The sequence below is a fragment of the Perissodus microlepis genome, chromosome 19, assembly GCF_051167445.1.
Source record: "Perissodus microlepis isolate ML-2025 ecotype Zambia chromosome 19, ASM5116744v1, whole genome shotgun sequence".
Taxonomy (NCBI): Eukaryota; Metazoa; Chordata; class Actinopteri; order Cichliformes; family Cichlidae; genus Perissodus; species Perissodus microlepis.
The window spans coordinates 24,706,416-24,726,240 of NC_140479.1; the positions used below are offsets into that span (position 1 = coordinate 24,706,416).

Sequence of the window (19,825 nt, forward strand, 5' to 3'; positions counted from 1 at the left end):
TGACCTCCTTCTTTAAGCCAATCAGCCTTCACTCTCAACCTAAATCACACTGCTAATCTCTCATTCTCTCTTGCAGATTCCTTCTCGCAACTCGCCTCCTCTCCATCTCCGCCTTACCCAAATCACTCCATCCAAGCCTCCATGTTATCTTCTCCACCACCAGCTTCTAGACTCTGGGGAGCGGGGTGAGGGGGTTGTTTGCCCTAAATTCTATTAATGCTGGGTGTCTATTCAATAGTGATGGACCATCCAAGCTTAATCACTAGATAATAAATTCTGTATATCAATAAATCATATTCAGCTCCTTCTTATGATCTTTCCTTATTGAACTAATATTAAGAACATTAATTTGCTCCAAAACACACCGATAGCAGCTGTAAGATTGTCTCCACAGACAGGAACAGCAGGAATCAACATCTGCATCTCTTGATAACAGGAACAGAGAGAAAGACGTTCTCCAAAAGCTGTGCAGCTGATTATAAATGCAGTTATAATTAATGCTGTTATAGCAAGCTGTAGACTGTTCGCCCAGTGAGACGTTAGAAAGGGTATTTCTGTTTTCTGTGATGTTTTTTTTTATTGGCTGAAGAAAAAGAAAAATATTCCTGTTTGGTTTTGGTTGGTTTGGGTGGGCCAGACAACTTGCTTGCCTGGCAAGATTCAGTAGAACAACCGCCAGGGCTGGAAAACGAAGCAAATGCAAAAGTACCAAAACAAAAAAACTGCCATTAATCTGACCAAGGCAGCTTGAGGTCTATGGACTCAGTGGTCTTTATCAAGAAATGACTAAAAACAATTTTTTTTTAGACTTGTGTTTAGTTAACTCTTTTTCCCCATTTTTTAAAAAAAATACTCTGTTATTTTCTGGGGGAGCATTTTGTGATCTTAGTCTTGAAAAGTGATATATTTCAATAAGGAGAACTCATTAGAAGGAAATGAACATGATTTCTTGATGTAAAGAATTCAGTTTGAGGTATTTGGCGGTTAGACCCCAACGGCCCATCATAGTGGTGATAGGGTTTAGAGCAGGACCCTCCCAGAGTCTAGACGCTGATGGTGTAGATGAAGATGGAGGCTTGAATGGAGTGACGAGAGGCAGTGATGGAGAGAAGGTGGGCTGCATGAAGTCGACTGCAAGGAAGAATGACAGCTGCGCAGGGAGATTTAAAGTTTTAAAGTCAAAGCTGGCCTGAAGAAGGCCAGCAGAATGCTCACTGGACTAGACCTGTGATGTCACAATTGGCTTGACAGCGTGGGAAAGTGGAAATGGTGCAAAGCTTAGATTACCTGCCCACAAAGGTTGATTCTGTTCATCTGGACGTAGCGTTTTTTAGTGGGAGAAACGATTCGTTACTCATCCAAGTGACTTCTTCAGTCTCAGCTGACTGCAGGTTTCCCCAATCTTATAAACAGTACATTTGCATAATGAATGAAACTAGCACCACTGAGAGAACAATGGGCTGGGAGGTCAGTTCCTTGATCATTAATATGCAAATTCTCATGACCATTGATTAACAACCACTGATCAAAGATCATTGATCAAAGACCACTGATTAATGGCCATGAGTACCATTCACAGAGAGTTGGGGAATGGCTGATGTACACATCCTAGACTGGGAGGAACGCTGGTCAAGGAGTCAAGGAGGCAATTTACGTGAAAAGGAAAAGACCATCTCTGAATTGAGGAGGGGGCCTACGGGTACGTCTTTTGCCATCTTACAATTCTGCATTTTTACACTTTCCAAATCACCAAGTTAATACATGCACAATTCTGTGATGCACACTTTGTACTTAATTCAGTGGTTTTAGTAATTTACAACTTGACAAGTTGCACATATAAAACATATTCTCACTTACACTTAAAACATGCTTGAAATAAAAGAATCAGTGAAAATGAATCAGTGAAATGTAATGTTTCCAAATGATTTTAAACCGAAACACGAAGGATAACCTGCCTCCAATCAGGTTTGATATAGCTCATTAAGTCATTATAATCACTTTGTAGTACACCGCTCTGGGTAGTAAACTTTATTTTGAAAGCGTGGGTACTGTGTTTTTCTACATTTTTACAAAAATTAGTAATTGAAATGTTAATTGTAGCATTAATGTATCAAATTTCAGGACCCAGCGCAATCAAAGCATGCCAGCTACTGTATGTGGAAATTTGTGGCCAGGTTTCCGACAGAGAAGCTTCTCTGCACCACGCTATCCTGTCATGCCCACTTCCTGTCTGCAGGGTTGGAGTTGATGCCCAGACATCTGCTCCTGTGGACCGACAGTTAATCTCTGCCACAGCCCAACAGATCAACCACCATCATATCCAATATTTAATAAAACACATCTTATTAGAAGAAAGAAAAAAAGTCTTACACAACCAAAACAGCAGCTACAGCAGAGCTTTTATTAGGGAACAAAAACAACAAAAAGATGTTAACTTTGTGTCCCTGGACATGTAATTTTTGAATAACTTCATATAAAAAGAAAAAAACAACAACATTATATTATGATGAAATAGAAATCTATATATGGTTAAAAAACAATGACCCACATCCATTCTCTTAATAAATATATACACAATAAGTACTGAGATACAAAAGAGAGATCATTTAGATCCCTTTTTTCTTTTTGCTATGTACAAATAAAAAAAAACATGATTTCTATACTGTATGTTATGGCAATTGATGAGATTTGTTTTCTGAATCATCATATTGCACTTCCAGGACAGCCATTACAGACTGTGCTAGATATTAATTGACCTATTTTTACAGCATTTGTGAATCTACTCTAGAGGAAAAGGGTAGTTCTGTTTTCGCAATATTATCAACATATTTAGTGACCATTTAATACTTACAGAGGAGACCATTATTTAAATTGATCTGAGAAAAAGCATTTTTTAATGGCACCTAAAAAAAATCTTCTAGGCTAAAAAAAAATACATTTACAATATTCTACCAAATTATATGATGGTTTTACACACTAAATACTGCCACGTTTTGTTTAGTATTAATACACTGAACCTCTGGAGCTTCATCAACAATTTAAGGGCATTTTACTACGAATTTCTGTGTGCTAAACTTTGCAGATCATCAGCGCTGTGGCTTTAGAATGGGAAAGATAATCTCTTTCTTCTGATGAATGAATGAACTCTGCTGCTTTGTATAGCATGAGGTATAGCAGCACTTCAACTGCTCTGCAAGCCTGAGCAAAATATACAAAAGCAGGCACTGACATTTGAGGCGCAGCTCATATTCTCACTAAATGCAAAAGTGTCATGTTAGTGTCAAATATGTCCTCACTTGTTAATTCTTATGCACAAACAAACAGCTTTATCATGATCAAAATGTATAACTTACATCTCTAACCAGTATCCGTTAAGAGCTATGGCTTTTAAAAAAAGGAAACAAACAAACAAAAAAACATCTGTTGGACGCTAATACAACACGCAGACAACATGAATGACAGGTCCATAATCACTGCATAGCCAGAAGTGTAAACTTGACGGCTCCATTTGTCCTCTTTTCAGGGTAATCTATCACATCTCCAATCAGATTTCAGTGAGGGTGAGTTTGTACAAGCCGCCCAACTCCTCCATGGAGATCTGGAAGGTGTCTTCGTTGGAGTAGTGTTTGATGATGTTGTCATCCATGTGGACTAGAATGCTGTCAAAAGAGAAAATAGTGTGTTGAAGTGAAATATTTTATAATTTTTTTTAATATTATGAATTATTGTGACATATATGTAATTTTGCAGTGGTACATATTCATATGAATCATAGCCAGAGTTTTAAATAAGTCAGTGTATCCACAAATAATCCATATGAGCCAAAAACATGGGCTTCAATATGATCCAAACAAATAATTTCAGACAGCTTTTTCTACTCTTAGCTCTGTATGACATCAGTGACAGGGGAAATACCCCTCCCACCTACTTTCTTTCAAAGAGAAGACAGCTGTTTTTTAAGGGAGGTGAAAAGACTGATTTTTTGCTTCACATAATAAGATAAGATAAAGATAAGATAAAGATAAAACTTTATTAATCCCTCGGGTGGGTTCCTCTGGGAAATTCGGTGACACGGCGTCAACACGTTACTGCGGTTAGCTCGTTAATGTGTTGACGCCGTGCAGCCCAATGCACGGGGCGATCCGCGCTAACTCGCTAACAGAGATTTACTGCATTAGTGCGGTTGTGGCGTTAACGTCATTTTAACAAGATTAACGCTGACAGCACTAAATTATATATATTATTATAATATAAATATATTTTGTTATAATTTATATGATATAATGTATATAAAATAATTTGATGTAAAAGGGAAAAGCCAATCATTAGTCTAGAAATACAATGGAAAAATATGAGTGGTTATAACTAAATGATCTATTTCATCTGCAGGTGAAACAGTTCAGTAAAGCACCAAGAAATATAGAAATACATTTTATGAATTTTGTATTAATTTGTTCATGGATAACAGATTTCCTCCTTCACAAAGTTTCAAACATAGTGTGGAAATGTGATAAACATGTATACACTCACCCTTTCTTGCACTTCTTGTAGACCTTTCCAACCTTATCATAAGGCAGTTCATACTTCTCCGAAATCTGGTTGGAAAAAAACAAAACAAACACAAATTTGTGTTAAGAGAAATACAGAACACCTCTACTACCTGTTATCTCACCCACTCCACATAAGTACTCCATTACTAATATCCATGACCTTTGCACTCTTTTTCATCTTTTTAAACTCGATGACCCCTGAAGTACCCATTCCACTTTTTTCCCAGGACATTTCCACGTTCCATGTCTTTTCTAAATCTTTTCCCCTAACCCTCCCCTCCATTAACACCTTTTGTCCCCTGTGCAATTCTAAAAAACACATTTTTCTTTTTCCCCAATTGCTACTTTGCACGATTCCTGTGTTAGTGGCACATCAAAGCTTAGATGATGCAAGAAACTGTTCGCTAGTACAATCCATAGCTAGTTCGGTGAACTGAGGACAACTTACAGCTTCCACCAGGCCTTTCAGCGTGGGATTCTTCAGCATGAGGGCATCAAACACCTCGTCTGTTTCCTTGCGCACGTACAGCAGGACTGTGTGGTGAAAAAAGAGAGAGGAGGCAAGCAGGCGTCAAAGAAAAGCATGCACGCTCATGGACTGAACACAAACACAAATTCAACCTCAGACAAATGTCAGCGGCAGTCATAAAAGGGTTTATCTGCGTCAGACCAGACTGCTTTACTGATGCTTTGGTACATTTGTGTGGGTTTGAGGATTTGGGGTTTTACCACATCTCCAAATGACTTTCAGAGTGCTGAAGCTGAATGCATATATGTACACATATGCCTTGAGCCGTTAATATATTTGCAGCTATACTATATATAACACTGCAAGCCATCTCTCTGCGAGACTGCAGAAGAACATGCAGAGATCTCAGATAAAGCACTCCTAGAAGGTTCACTGATACTACACTAGATCAGGTTCCAACAGATTTTTAAGACAATTAAAAATAATACAGTCTGCTGCAGTAATCTGAGTATGTGGCTAATTTATCTACTTCTTTATGTGGACTAAAAACAAACAAGACAGGGGAAACTGAGAGATGCTTTTATGATGACATTTGGCAAGCCAGATTTACACATTGTGGTTTGAAGTAGCCAAACATAATGACAGATTTCAGTTTGAGGAGCCTGCGCAGGAGCTGACTGACTACTCTCTACGCCACTGAGACGTCAACAAGTTCCCAAAGCTTACAGTTTTACAACAAGGAAAAACATGACTGCTGTGGAAAGGTAGTAAACCTTGCCACAACAGTAAGCCAGTACAGAAGGGTTTGTACCACTTGCAGTGTTACAGCACCTTCTAAATGTAGTTACTTCCACTTTTCTGCCTTGTGTCCCCTTGAAATGAAGCAGCATATTTAAAGACCACAGAAGAGAAAAAAAGTGTCCAGTTATTGATGAAATTATTTTGAAAAAACATGCAATCGGTGACTCCTTCCTCTCCTCTCTGTGGTTAACATCCTTCCGCAAGAATGTATTTAACAAGGTCGAGCGTGGCTTTGTGAAGGTACAAGAGGTGCATTTGTGCAGAAGCACTTTGAAGCAGGCCTGAATGTTTAAAACATTCCTCCGTAAGCTACAAAATATTTCAAAACATGCATTTACAGATTTGTAATGTATTGAAAATTGTAGTGTCTATGAATGGGATAGGTGGTGAAGGGCAAATGCTTGTTTGCATAGATGTCTGCATGCACGCAGTGATCTGTGGTATTTCGTTGGGTCAGTGGAGGGTTGGGGCACGTGTATATGTTGAAAGACCTGGAATTATCACATGGCCCAGAGAGAGAGAGAGAGAGCGAGGGAGAGTGTGTGTGTGTTTGTGTGTTTGGAGCTACAGGCGCTGACCACAGCAAACACAGACGGACACGCATGTGCACACGCAGCCGCACAGGGGAGCGTCACTCAAAGGCTGCTGATTAGAACATGAGCAGTGTGGACACTGCACTACAGCAGCAAACACACGTAGTACCTTTCTTTGCTTCCTCCACTCTCGGCAGCTTGTTTTGGGGTGAACCGAACTCGTCGTCACTGAAGGGTAATCTCTTCATGCCCAAGCTGTGGTTGAAACACACACGCACACAAACAGCTGCTTAAATGGTCTCAACAACCGGCTGACAGGCCATAAAGCACGAGCACAGACAAAAAAGCTCACGTACATTTCCTAGAAACCGCAACCCTGTATGCATTTTACTGGGAAGTGTCAAAGGTCACAGCAATTCAAAGCTACCATGAAGCAAATGTGAAATTAGGGTGGGGTGGGGGGGCTTAAGTGAACTCACCTGTCTTCTCCATCATCTGTGGACAAGGGCTGCAAAACAGAGAGAGAAAAATAAGAATTTCACTCAAATGCAACATAAAGGTTACAAACTATATACAGCATCTCACAATACATTTATTCGCATTATAGTTAATTGTTATCAAATATTTATGATGATTTGTGAAGTTAAAATATATCCAAACACGTTTTTAACCAATTTCCTGCATTCCGCAGGCTGCAGTTGTAACTTTTCACGTAACTCTTCGTGGTAGTGGCTAAATCAGTCAACTAGGCCAAAGGTAAAGTCAACAGCCGAGTCCAAATAGTTTCCTGTGTTGCCCCATTTATTCTTCCTTTATCACTGAGAATTGGAACTGGTCAACGTAAACCAGTCTGTACAGCTGTGGACGGTGAAGTGCAGGTCGGGTGGACTGACAGGACTCACTGGTATCTTGTGGCTCACACAACTGCACTCCTTGTTATCTTGTTAGCGCGCGCGTGAAATACCAAATATCGATAACTGTCATTATTTATCTATCACCCGATTGAATAAATTTGACTGCAAAATGTGAGAATAAAGTAGAACTTGTCCATTTAGTGTCAAACACATCAACTTAATGCCTTCAGATTGCAGGCTCTTAATAAATATTAGAGGTTTTTTTTATCATATAAAACAAAGTAAAAAAGCAGATCCTCTGATTTAAAATGATCCAACTCTTTTTTTTTTGTAATTCCTGGAAGGCTGTTGTTTTTCTAGCCTTTCGCCCTTTGACTGTATCGATTACAGGCATTGCTGTGAATAGATTTTCTATTCTGAGAGGAACATCAGCAAACCCGTTGGTTATCAAAAACTGATAGCGAGGCTGCAGAGAGTTCGGTCAGGTTCAATGTCAATGGCATCCCCAAAAATAACCAACCTCCTGTCTCTTCCTCTGCTTTCCTGGTATTAATGTAAATGTCACATGCACGAGAGAAGGGGGAGGGGTGGGGGGTGTTGGTGTCCTACTTGCATCATTTACCAACAGGGGGCAGTCAAAGCTCACACCTAGTGGAATTTCTCAAAAACAGTATCCTTTGCCCGGTAAACTCATGTGAGCACGTCAGGTGTGCATGCTTCGCCGTGTGACATGCTCATCTTGAAAGTGCCATGTGACGTGTTCACTGTGGCAGAGCTCAGAGTCCAGTTCTAAAGAAGAGGCGCTCCTTCCGTTTAAAACTCATAAAAAAGCCAGATAACCTGCATGCAGAGTTCAGGTAAACTCCTATATCTCTCCTCATTCTCTGCAACATGTTTCCACAAACCGACAGGAAAACTGCACTCCTCTCTCCCTGTGCACCAAGTCTATTTTTTGCTCTGAGCATATGAACACATAAATCAAGGTGGTTGTACGCCGGTTTGTTTTGAGTCACTGGTAAATGAATCATGGTGTGAGTAACCAGTTTGAAACCTAGCCATCAGTATGTAGGACTTGTATCAAAGCTCAAAACCAGAACTCTCTGTTCTTGCCAACTAGCAAGCAGGCAGGTCACCTCAACTCAGCTGGCAGCCGAGTGGGCGGAAGCTGAAAAACAAACTGTTTATGGACCACCTAAGATGCTACGAATGTTGCAACAAACACGTTCGTGCTTTGGGAATGGCAGAGAAACATACAGTTTTCAGTGGTGGCCTAAAAGAAAAAAAAAAGAAAAAGTTTTGCGGCTTTGATCGGCACTCACATGACGTTGGAAGGTGGAGAAGTGAATGTCGGGAATGAAGAGGACAGGCTGGGTCTCGAGATCAGTCATCATCTTAAAGATGGTCACATCGTTACGTTTCTGGAACATTGGTACTTTCACTTCTGCAACTTTGAGGGGAAGACAGCAGGAAGCAATTTAATATTCATGCAGTAGGATGAAGTCAAACATAACATGACATGAGTGAAACAAGGTTTGATTGAATACATGTTTGCTGAAAGTTATCCAGCAAATGCAGAGGAAAACCTCCTGGACACATGAGAACCACATTTACTCTTGTCTTTGCTCTATTCTGGTTTCCAGTATTAGAGCGTAGTTATAGTGAAGTTGTAGCGTAGGTCTTCAAAATAAAAATGTTTAGCTGAAACATGCTGCAGAGCTCAGAGGAACTACAGCTTCAGGGGGTAAACACACTAAGGGGATGTTTTCATCTGCATACAGGAAATCATTTTAACAAATACACGTGTCAGGGCGACTTGAAGGGAAAATTGATCATACTGTGGAAGCCTCTGGTCATTTTAGTAATGATATGTTGTAGCTGATTATCCTAAAACTTAAAAGCAACTTACAAGCCAGCCCAGGGTTTAGGTCGACAACTTTCCCTTTCCTGCGGGACTGTTTCCTCTCCTCATCTCGGATCTTCCTCTCGGCGCCTTTGTCACAGAAGACTTTGATCTGGCAGTAGGCACGGTGGATGGGCTTGTTGCTGCGGTTGTTGTAACTGTAAGTGTCGATCTGCAGATTCAGGGGAAGACCCTTCACCCCTTTCTGAGAGGAGAAGTCTGTGCTCAGACAGTTGACAGAGATGAAGATCTGTGAGGGGAGGAGAGAGGAAGAAAGTTGAGGACCGAAGCAGACTAATGTACAACTTTAAACTTAAAAGTTTGTTTATTAAAGTAGAAACTGCTTCTTAATCATGAAGCCAATGCGATGACGTTTAACTTTCAGGAAGGCCTTTTTGCAGCAGGTACTTCATAGTCAGGCCTCACATGCTTTCAGTGTCTTTTGCTGGCCTCTTTTGGTGGGCTTTAGTAATTACATGCTCATTTTACTTTCCTTTGTCCTGGTTATTTGCTTTGAAAACACACTCTAACTGTGTTAACACAACACACAATCAAGACAGGTTTAAAAATACCATATAGAAAAGTCTCAAGGGGAAAGTGCTTAACAAATTTATTAGATCACCACCAAATGTAAGGTTTCTGCCACACGTGTGCGTTTTCTTGTCTATATATATAATTTACTGTTTTACAAAAGAGCAGAACAATAGTAAAGTAAATCATTATTATGCTCGGTTTATTTCTGACTTCTCAGAGAAGTCCAGTGTTGAAATTTGGCTATAACCACCTGAACTATGTTAAGTGAATTTGATAGATTTTAGTTTGAATTGATTTAATTAATTTGTTAAGCAGTGTACAAATAACTATAGTCTTTGTCGTTCATTTGGTGTATTCCACAAATGAAGACATTTAACAGTCTTTAATGGTCCTTAATGGTCAACAACTATATTTTAAATGTTAAGGAAAAAGTCTGTTTAGAGCAGAAACATTTTATACATCATTTTATATCCATAAAACCTAATTGGGGACAATAATTAATAATTAATTTAAAAATTCACACACACTAAAGAAATACCAGGTGTTACTTTGAATGCAAATCATTCAATATAATGTCTTATAGCATTTAAAATGTAACCAGTTAGTATTACTAGTAATGGAAGTCATGGAAATCATATGATAAAACTGCACTTAATAAATCGATGAACTCGACTTGATAACAAAAGTACTTTTAAAGAGAACTGATGCAGCGTCACAAGCTTTTCCATAGAGTATGTGACTGTGGATGATCTAATACTCTTTCTTCCTTTTTTGAGGAGTTTCAATCAAAAACAACCACACACATGCAGACAGTTTGGATGTTGGTGCTGTTTTGATGTAAACATACTAAAACTATATGATTTGCAACCTTGATTTGATATAGTAAAGCCTTACATAACGTTTGCCTTTGTTCCTCATCTTATAACCTTTATTACCACCATCATCACAGGACTATATAAGGGTTACATATACAGTACACTTTGATATATGCACATATACTGCTATGCAATCAGCCCAAGGGCAAACCACACACATACAGGTACTTCCTCTAACGGACTTCTCACCTTAACACACACCAAGTTTAACTAATACAACCAAATAATTAAACTCCTAATTGTATCCTGAAATCCCATCAGCATGTAAAATGACCTCACTTCCCAAGGTCAGAAACCCAAACTGATCCTCTCAGACATCCATCCAAAGACACACACGCCAAACACCTTCATCTGTAACCAAACACCTCGCTGATGAGATGCTCAAACAATGTGGCTGGGCGGTTATACAAATGGTGAAGTAACAAAAACACACAAGGATGAACATCCTATGAATGCATGCCACAAGTCATGAGACAGTTAGACCCACATCCTGGTATGCAAGCGTGAGTGTGTGTATAAGTGTGTGTGTGCTTAGGAAGGTCTGTTCATGTGACTTTATTTATCCAAAGTGTAGCCTAAAGAAAAAGTACGCCGGTGATGAGCGGCAGCGCCGTGTTGTCTCTTTGTCTGTTTGCCAGCTTGTCAGTAGTCTTCCATCTCAGGCCGAGAGCAGAGCAGAGCCACAGGGCAGCACGAGGGTTGGGAACAAAGAAAGAAACAATCACGAGTGGAGACGAGGACAGGAGCTCCTCCTTTCTGCCGGATTTTATTTGACAACTGTCCCATCTGGTCACCTCCCCTCCCAATGAGTTTCCTCATTCCTGCACTCTTTGTTTCTCATGTCCAAAAATACCTAAACATGCGACATCACAATAAGGGTGACAGGCAGGTTGGACCAGTCAAGAATATAAGAACAGAGTGTAGGAAGAATTCTCTCTTTCACACACACTCACACACACACCTACACCTCTGTGTTTTTACACAACCTGAGTAACCACACAGGAGAGGAGTGACTGCGACATGACCGCATCCTCACTCTTCTTTTTTAAAACCACTAATTATATTTAACAACTGTTTTTGGGGGGATCAAAGTGAGCAAAGGGGATGACGATCACCCATAAAGGGGACTCGGCACCTGACACTGTCATTCAGGCACGGGGCCTTAACAAACAAACAAAAAGAAAAGGAGGACTATTTTTAGGTGTCTAAGTTTGTTGTTGTTAAAAGGTCAAGCCTCATATTTAAACGTTCAAGACCAGGAAGTACGCGGAAGCCTCGGATCACCGGTGATCCTGAGAACCAAACACTGTTCTTGTTTTGACAGGAACACTGAAGTGCAAACAGTGAACTGTCATGTTTGGACTTGGTTCAAGCGACAACCGTGTCAGAGATGTCAGCGGGGGTGTCAGGCAGCCGTATACCTGTGAAGATGTGGGTGTGGATGCGTTCAGTCCACTGACTTACTTTGGCCTCCTCGTTTGTGTCCCAGGTGAAAGAAATGGCGTTATATGAAATCTCCTCAATGTTGCCGATGGTGTTGAAGCTCTCCTTGTAGTCAGCTGGAGCAACAGATGTTGGTTATTAATAAATGATGTACTGAAAGCATATTAACTGCTTTATGCCGAGTCTAAAAAGAAATTAGCCCATTTAAATAACTATAAATAAATATAAATAAATGATAAAAAACAAACCAGAAAAAGTAAGAAAGGTAAGGTAACTTCAACATATGCTGAGATTTATGAAAGTTACAGACTAACAGTAATCCATCAAAAGCAAAATGAGCTGTCACAATCAAACAACACACCTTTTCCTGCTAAGCTGTGCTTACAAACAGCTGCTTGAGTGTGCAGACAGATGAGGATTAGCGTGTCCGCTATGTCTCCGCACTCAAACTGGTAGCGTGACTTCTTTTTTTTTGGTTTGTTTTATTTCACGATGTGGTTTATTATGAAAATATCGTTTTTCAGAACTTACCGATGTCGAGGCACCTCTGTTTAGCCGTGTGCTGTCTGGAGTGCCAGTACTTCCAGTGTTTTAGCTGGTCGTCTCTGCACTTCTCCTCCCCAAACACCACCATCACCACGCTCTGAGGAAAAAAACATAAAGCACAGTGATAGCTTAATATGACTGTCAATAATCAGATTTTGCAATACACTTTCTCCTGTCTTCCTCCCTTCACCCCCAACTGGTCATGTCAGATGGTTGCCCCACACTGAGGTTTCTTCCTGTTAAAATTGAGTTTTTCCTTCCCACTGTCGCCAAGTCCTTTGGGTTTCTCTGTATTTTGTAGGGTCTTTACTTTACAATATAAGGGACTTGAGACAATTGTAGTTGTCATTTGGCGCAATATGAATAAAACTGAATTGATCTGAAATGAATTATATGTAATTTCCTGGTTTTTTAAGTGCTCTTTCTTACCCTGACTTTGGTGATGGGTTGCTGCAGGCCTTTGTTGTCAATCTCCCTGAGGGTGATGGGGTAAAACTGGCCCTTGTTGAGGTACGTCATTGTCCCGTCACCTGTCTTCTGACGCAGAGATTTGGATGCCTCGAGAGTGTACTCAAAATTATTCCTGAGACACACAAAAATAAGGGTCAAATCTAGTGAATAAAATAAAGAACAACATGCTGCGTTTAAAAAAAATCTCTTCTGTAAACAAATCCGAGTAGACGAATGAAACAGCAGAGTAACACCTAGCGGGCTTTAAATATGTGCAGACACTTGTGAGACACACAGACGGGAGTCTGGTGTCTCCCCTGTGACTGAGATGAATGAAGCCATTCGGCTGTGCCGTGTCAAAAGCTGAATGGCGGTGTGGAAGTTGGACGGTGGGCCGGCGGCAGGGCGACTTACCCCGGCACGGTGTCAAACTGAGTGTAGTCCTCGGGCGTCATGGAGGTCATCCGAAACTGGAGATCTCCTGGGAGGGAAAACACCTGAAGCGCAAAAAAGGAAAACAGAATCAAGAAAAGCATGGGAACAGGAAATAAAACAGCTGCTTTGCATAAATTTTAGATGATTTTCTTCAACTAGCAAACTGTGTAAGCAACTAGATGAACACTGTGTTTCATTCTAGTCATTTATTAGGCTAGGCTTTCTCTCATCAGGTATAACAGTTTGTTTTGGTGTTTTTTATTCCCCTTCATTTTGGTTTTTGTTTAAAAAAAATGGCTCTGTGGCCACCTCCACCCCCTCCTGTACAGGGGTTTTGTTGGCTTTTCTGAGGTAATTCCCCTCCAGGTTAAAAAGAGAAAGAGGAGAGAGAAAGGGCTTTGGCTATTGTAGGAGAAAAGTACAGCACTTTATTGTGTTGGTGAGACAATGGCATAATAACACACTGGCCACTATTTTGGCATGTTCAAATAAAACCAGGGAAGGTTGAGCCCACCGCTGGCTCCATGGGATCGGGTGAATATCCTATTGTCTGATGGGAGAGATCTGAGAGGGGAGAGGAGAGGAACGCGAAGGAGAAGGAGGAGGTGGGGTGGAGGGGGTGCTGGGAGAGCATTAGCAGGGTTTTGACGGGGGGGTGGGGGGGGGGGGAATCGAAACACTCACTTCCTGGGAACCATCCTTAAAGCTCTCGGGAAAGGTGGAGTCAGGGGGCGTACGAGCCTGGGTGCCAGGGCTGAAATGGACCGCGTTGTGGGTGAGCTGGCGATCAAAGACGCCCACGTGGCTCTCCGTTTCGCTGCAGTTGTTTGGCACAGTCACCGAGAAGCCGTGGGTGGGCACCTCTGTCTTGATAGTCTGGTTTGGCACGGTGGCAATGGAAACTGTGACAGTAGTATCTGAACAAACAAAACAAAGCAAAAAAAACAAAACAGTTAACTGATCATCAGGTTTCTAAATTTTTCCGTTTTTTTTCTGTTTGTGTTATTGAATCAGAGCAGACCTGGTGAAGAAAAGTGGGCTCTCTTGTCTGGGCCCAGCTGAAGAATATTGAAGGGAGGCTTGAGTACTGGGATCCTGTTTTCCATACTGGCTTCCTGGAGTTGGACTATGGAGTGTCCGGCCTGGAGTTGGTGCCTGTGACGAAGTAGAAGTGCACATAAAATTTAGATCTCCAATACAATACATCATTGCTTTGATAAACCTTGAAACAATGGGTTATTTATATGATATGTTTTTCTGCTTCTCCCTTTTCTCAATCCTGGGTTTCACCTTTGGTGTTGCAATGCCTGAGAACTGATTAACGATCCATTGATAACACAAAGGAATTTGTACACCGGACATTTTCCTTCCTTTTTTGAGTTTTTAAAGTTGTCTTCTATGACACTCGGAGCAGCTATTTTAGTACGCCTGACTAAAGCAGCAAAAGAAATCCTAATGTCAGTGAAGCTACCTGATTAAATTAGATGAGTAAAACCCTGCTTACACTGAATAATCATTTTTCCTTTCTGCTCTGGAGAAAACAGGTGCACCCCTGAGGATAAATGTGCATACAGTTTTTAAATAGAATTTAAAAATCATATCACAAGAGCTTGAATTGCTCTCTTGTTTTCCTGCTGTTGCCCTCTGCTGTGCTTTTATTTTTAAAGGGGGAGGTGGTACGTGGAGAGGACTGCCGCTTACCTTTTGTTGGGATCCACATCAGAGACCAGTGTGTCTGTCTTGGGCTGGTGTATTGTTCTCTTTTCCCTGGGCACCTGTATACGAGAGTAAACACAGCCGCTCAGCGTCTGACCGCATCACATCTAACAGACTGGGTCATCCTGCTGTTTGTAGGCATAGTTAGATCAGTTACATGACATAATGTAGGCTCTGTCTCACAGATGTTACTTAATGATCAGATGTCACTAAGGGTGAGGATCACAGAGGGAAAGTTTGCAAGAATCTGGCAACTATTCCTCCAGTATGTGATTTTGCACTACTCCTCATAGAAGGAGGGGAGAAACTATTCCTGCTGAGCTTTTCCTGATACCTTATAGTAGTCGTAGAGCAGACCCAGAGCTGCGGCACTATCCTCGTCTCCATTTATGCTCATCATCGCCTTGGTGGCAGCTGTCAGCGGGTTCTCCAGAAAAGATTTCCAGGCTTCATCCTCTGTGGTGAAAGAGCGACGCTGGCCGCCATAACCCGGCTCGTTCTGGAGAACCAGGACCGCACGTTTACTGCTAAAAGGGGGAGAGTGTGTGCTTTATTTACCGCATACAAAGCAGTTAATGACATGAAATAAAAGCCATGGATGTGCGCAGCAAAAGGGAAGAGCCGTCCATACTAGAAGGGATTCATCTCTTGTTATGGACTTATTTTCCACACTGACTCCACATAAGCTCTCCAGACCGGGACCTGAAATCTCAGTGTCGCTCAAAACAGACAAACAGGTTATAAGAGCGAGAGATCACCCATGTAGATGTTTTTTTTCATCTGCAGGACCAGTCGGTCAGGCTTTTCGAGGATTGTGCAACAAATCTCTGCCGCCGAACCACAGAGGCAGAAGGTGTATCGAGAAAAAGATGCTCTACAGGATCGTCCAGTGTAACGACTCTAGTTCGGGGATCACTCATTGGTTGAGAAGCCGCCCACATGTGACGCATCTGACCCGGCTGCATTCCTGCGCTGTGCTTGCAAACGAACTTGTTTGTGACAAATAATCATGAGGTTTTAACGCTCAGTCGCCGCCTGCCTCGCGCTCCTTCTCTTCCTCTTCAAAATTCAACATCGCCTTGGTATGCTGTGCACAGTGTGCAAGCTTAAGCTATTTGAACCTGGGTGCATTACATTTAAAGTAAAACAAAAACGCCTCTGCGTGTACGAAACGGCTGATGATGAGCCTGCGACGTTTGCACTGAAGTCACCTGTTTACAGTAAATTTTAATGTTTACACAGCTTCTGTTTGCTGAGACGCGTTAAGCCCCAGTCAGAGTAAAGTCATTAATGGAGCTCTTGTTATTAAAGTTTCATCCACAAACTTCAGAAACCGCATATATCCCCTCTTCAGCCATCCTGCAACCACATCCAACAAAGTAATTATTATAAAGTGTGAACGGACTGGATCAATTTCCATGTTGCGTATCTACAACAAATACAACTTTTTTGTCTCCCAGTGGTCAGAGAAAGTGATAATTAGTAACCCTATATCTAAACGCAACCTGATATAATCCATTATGTGTTGGCTATAAAAAAATATATCTAAGGTAAGGCAATATAAGCCATTATTTACTAAAACAATGAAGAGTCTGATTGCTGATCAGGCAGAAATTACACTTAGATGTCAAGAAATAAAGTGAGTAAGGCAGCATGAGTCCAGACTTCTGTCACTTTAATGTACAGGAGCAGTAAAAAAACAAACAAAAACGCTACTTTTTTGGACATTTAGAGAAAAGAGCTTTAATCCCTCATTTTAAATTAAAAAAACAAAACAAAACACACACAGCAGTGTAGAGTAAAATCCATGAAAACCTCAGATAGCCCTGTGCTCGCTTGTCTATGTTAGTCGTGGGGCCAACGCCTAGCAGGTGTACGATTTCACTCCCCTCAAATGTCTCCTTGTCACTGCCCTCAAACCCCCCACACACAGAATACAGAATATATCTCAAACTAAACATTTATATATCTGAAAAACACTGATTTATTTTTATTATTTTATTATTTTAAGCTCTATCTTCCATTAAAACTCTTTTACACCTGTGCAGAGGCAGTTTTTCTTGGCTGACACCTTGCTGCCGGAGACTTGTGCCTATTCCTGAGCAAACATCATTTCTACTATCCACATAACAGTTAAAGCTTAAGGCAAAATCAAACAACCGCCCATCTCTACTCCGGGACGGCTCTTATTCCAACAGTCGCCTCCAGCTCGCACGACAGGTGGAGGTACACCTGTACAGGCTCGAACATGACAGGTGAAACGAGCGGAGTTACAACACCATGGGAAACTATGAGACTACACCAACTCCCCGCTTGGCAACCCGCTGTAACAGAGCACACTTACCCTTTTAAAAGGAGCTACAATGATCGTAGAATAGGCTCATGCTTATATGCGACACGAACATCAAGACACGATTTTGAGAAAAATACAGAAGGCTGCAGCTGCAGGTCACAGTGTGACCTCGGCTTTTGAAAAATAAGTCAGTGCAATGAATTTATTTGTTTAAAAAAATAAATTGCAAAAATAATCAGAAAATCCACAAAAGCAATTTAAGTCAGTATTACAAGCTTATAGTGTCAACATGCTCGTTGTGCGGGCTAACAGAGGAGTCAGGACAACTTACTTGTCATGCTCCTGTGACATCTCGGTCGGTCGAACTGGACTTTCTAGTTGGTACTGAAAATCCGATCCGTCTTCTTTACCACCCTGGAAAACTCCGCTGCTAACACTGGATAAGGGCCACGGCAACAAACAAGGTGTCCCCTCCTGAGAGAACGGGTTTTGTCGGCTTTTCTCGCTTTTTGGGGCAATGCTTAGAAATTAAGGCCGGTTTTACCTGTGACAAGGACGCGGATTGGATTACAGGTGGACGGGAGGCGGGGTCTTACTGTCAATTGCCCTTGCCGGGCTTGTGATTGGCTCACCCGATGGCCTACCTGCAGCTGTAGGGTGAGTTTGGAGAAAGCAGTGGTAAAACTGGGTTTTAAAAGCTGTGATTTTATCATATTGGAATATTAAATGAGAAATATATTCCCCTACCCCTAAAAAAGATCAGTGCAAAATTTATTGGGATGACTTAAAAATTAAAATGATTTACAAAAAAAAAAAAAAGAAAGTCTTTGATGATTACAGTCACTAAGGAAATATTCACTTATTTGTACACACCTGCAGGCTTCATAGATGTCACTATGTGGGAGTTACTATGATGGAGATTATTGTGGCAGAAAGACCCAATTCACTTCACAAAGACATGAACAAACGCGCTCTTTTAAAGTCTACACCGATAACTCCTGTATAACACGGTAATAAGACGTTTAATAAACTAATAACGTAATTCACCGATAAATGATCAGCATGCTGTGGATAAGTGGAGACCTGTTTTTATGAGCATGAACTCAATTCAAAGGCAACAAATTAAAGGAGAACCCTCTGTCTCTGTATGGTGGCTTTGTGAGAGTTTTTTGATAACTTGGGTCTTCCTGGAAATCTTTTGCTATCCTACATGATGCTGTGAGAAGTCTTTGTCATTGTTATTTATTTATTTCCTCAGTGTTTTGTGTTAAGCTGTTGGCCAACATGCTGTTGGCTGTTGTCTGTGCTTGCATTGAAAATGTGCATATGAGTATGACTAAGTAATGCAGCTCAAATCTATCTATGGGTACAAATAAAATAATCTAACCTCATCTAACCTAACTTGTGCCCTTAGAGCAGGGGTGGGCCATTCATCCACTAACTGTAAACACTTCTTTTATTAGTGGCAGTTTATAAAGACTTAAAATTGATGTTAATTGAGTTCAGATTATAGGTGCGACTGTCCACAACAGTCCCAGATTCTCATGCAGCCCCTTGGGAAATTTAATTGCCCACACCTGCCACCTCCTCCTCATCTAAGGGATTTCATTCATGTTGAACTATTTCTATCCTGATAGGATTCACCTCTTCCAGTATGACCTCCATCCATAAGACTAAAGGAGTCCCTGAATGTTTTGGAAATTACCCGAATTGTGTGTTATGGCCTGTATGAAAATTTGGACCAACCTTTTAGCCAGCTGGCTCCAAGAAAGATGTTTGAGTACCAGATTATTAGAATTTTGCAGCAACGATGCCAAGTCACACAGAAGCTGCTGTGACAACATCGTAAGAAGATAGTTTACACTAATTTTTTTGGGATGCACAGATATAGTAGTGAAACATGGGTATTGCCAATATCGGACCTGCTATTGAATGATATCAACAAATAAGATGCCATCTACTGACATATATATGTATATATATATATATATATATATATATATATATATATATAAATACCTGTGCTGTCAAATTTATGAATAAGTGACATGACAAATATCACAAGTGGTGTATCAGTGTGCCTGATATAAAACCATGTGTATCAGTATTTACTACATGAAACATCTTTGATGAATACAAACGCTTACAGTAACCTGTCTTAATGCAATAAAACAAGATGATAAAACTGTAAAGCAAGTAAAGAATTATGCTTTGGCCTTTTTTTTTTTTGTCAGTTTCTGGGTATCTTGAAGGCAACAAGAAACTGAATTTAAAAAGTTCCAATCATGGGACCCCTCACTCACCTAAACATATTCCCTCACATAGCTGGGGGCACTTTTTCCATTCTGTTTAACGGTAAGTACACCTTTCGGCCCACCTGTGTCTCTTCTACTAGATGATGTTACAGAAGCTTGTTTACCTTCTTC

The 19,825-nt window shown here is 40.8% G+C and overlaps 1 protein-coding gene across 4 annotated transcripts; it reads right to left on the reverse strand.

Annotated features, from left to right (window-relative positions):
• Nucleotides 1–1,465: 1,465 nt before the first annotated feature.
• grhl1 (grainyhead-like transcription factor 1) lies at nt 1,466–17,897 on the reverse strand. 4 transcript variants are annotated; one of them, XM_084915084.1, is made up of 16 exons: nt 15,738–17,441; nt 15,441–15,633; nt 15,092–15,165; nt 14,412–14,545; nt 14,075–14,307; nt 13,370–13,452; nt 12,935–13,088; nt 12,491–12,602; nt 11,981–12,075; nt 9,114–9,357; nt 8,527–8,654; nt 6,833–6,861; nt 6,523–6,608; nt 4,999–5,084; nt 4,531–4,595; nt 1,466–3,659 (listed from the first exon to the last, which is right to left on the reverse strand). In XM_084915084.1, exons 1-16 carry the CDS (start codon nt 15,749–15,751, stop codon nt 3,545–3,547), a joined length of 1,845 nt encoding a protein of 614 aa, XP_084771210.1. In that variant the 5' UTR covers nt 15,752–17,441; the 3' UTR covers nt 1,466–3,544. The 4 variants fall into 4 exon arrangements, with proteins under 4 accessions (XP_084771210.1, XP_084771209.1, XP_084771211.1 ...); XM_084915083.1 differs by lacking the exon at nt 15,738–17,441 and adding an exon at nt 17,731–17,897 and having other exon boundaries at nt 1,467–3,659; nt 15,441–15,630; XM_084915085.1 differs by lacking the exon at nt 15,738–17,441 and adding an exon at nt 17,451–17,897 and having other exon boundaries at nt 1,467–3,659.
• Nucleotides 17,898–19,825: the final 1,928 nt, after the last annotated feature.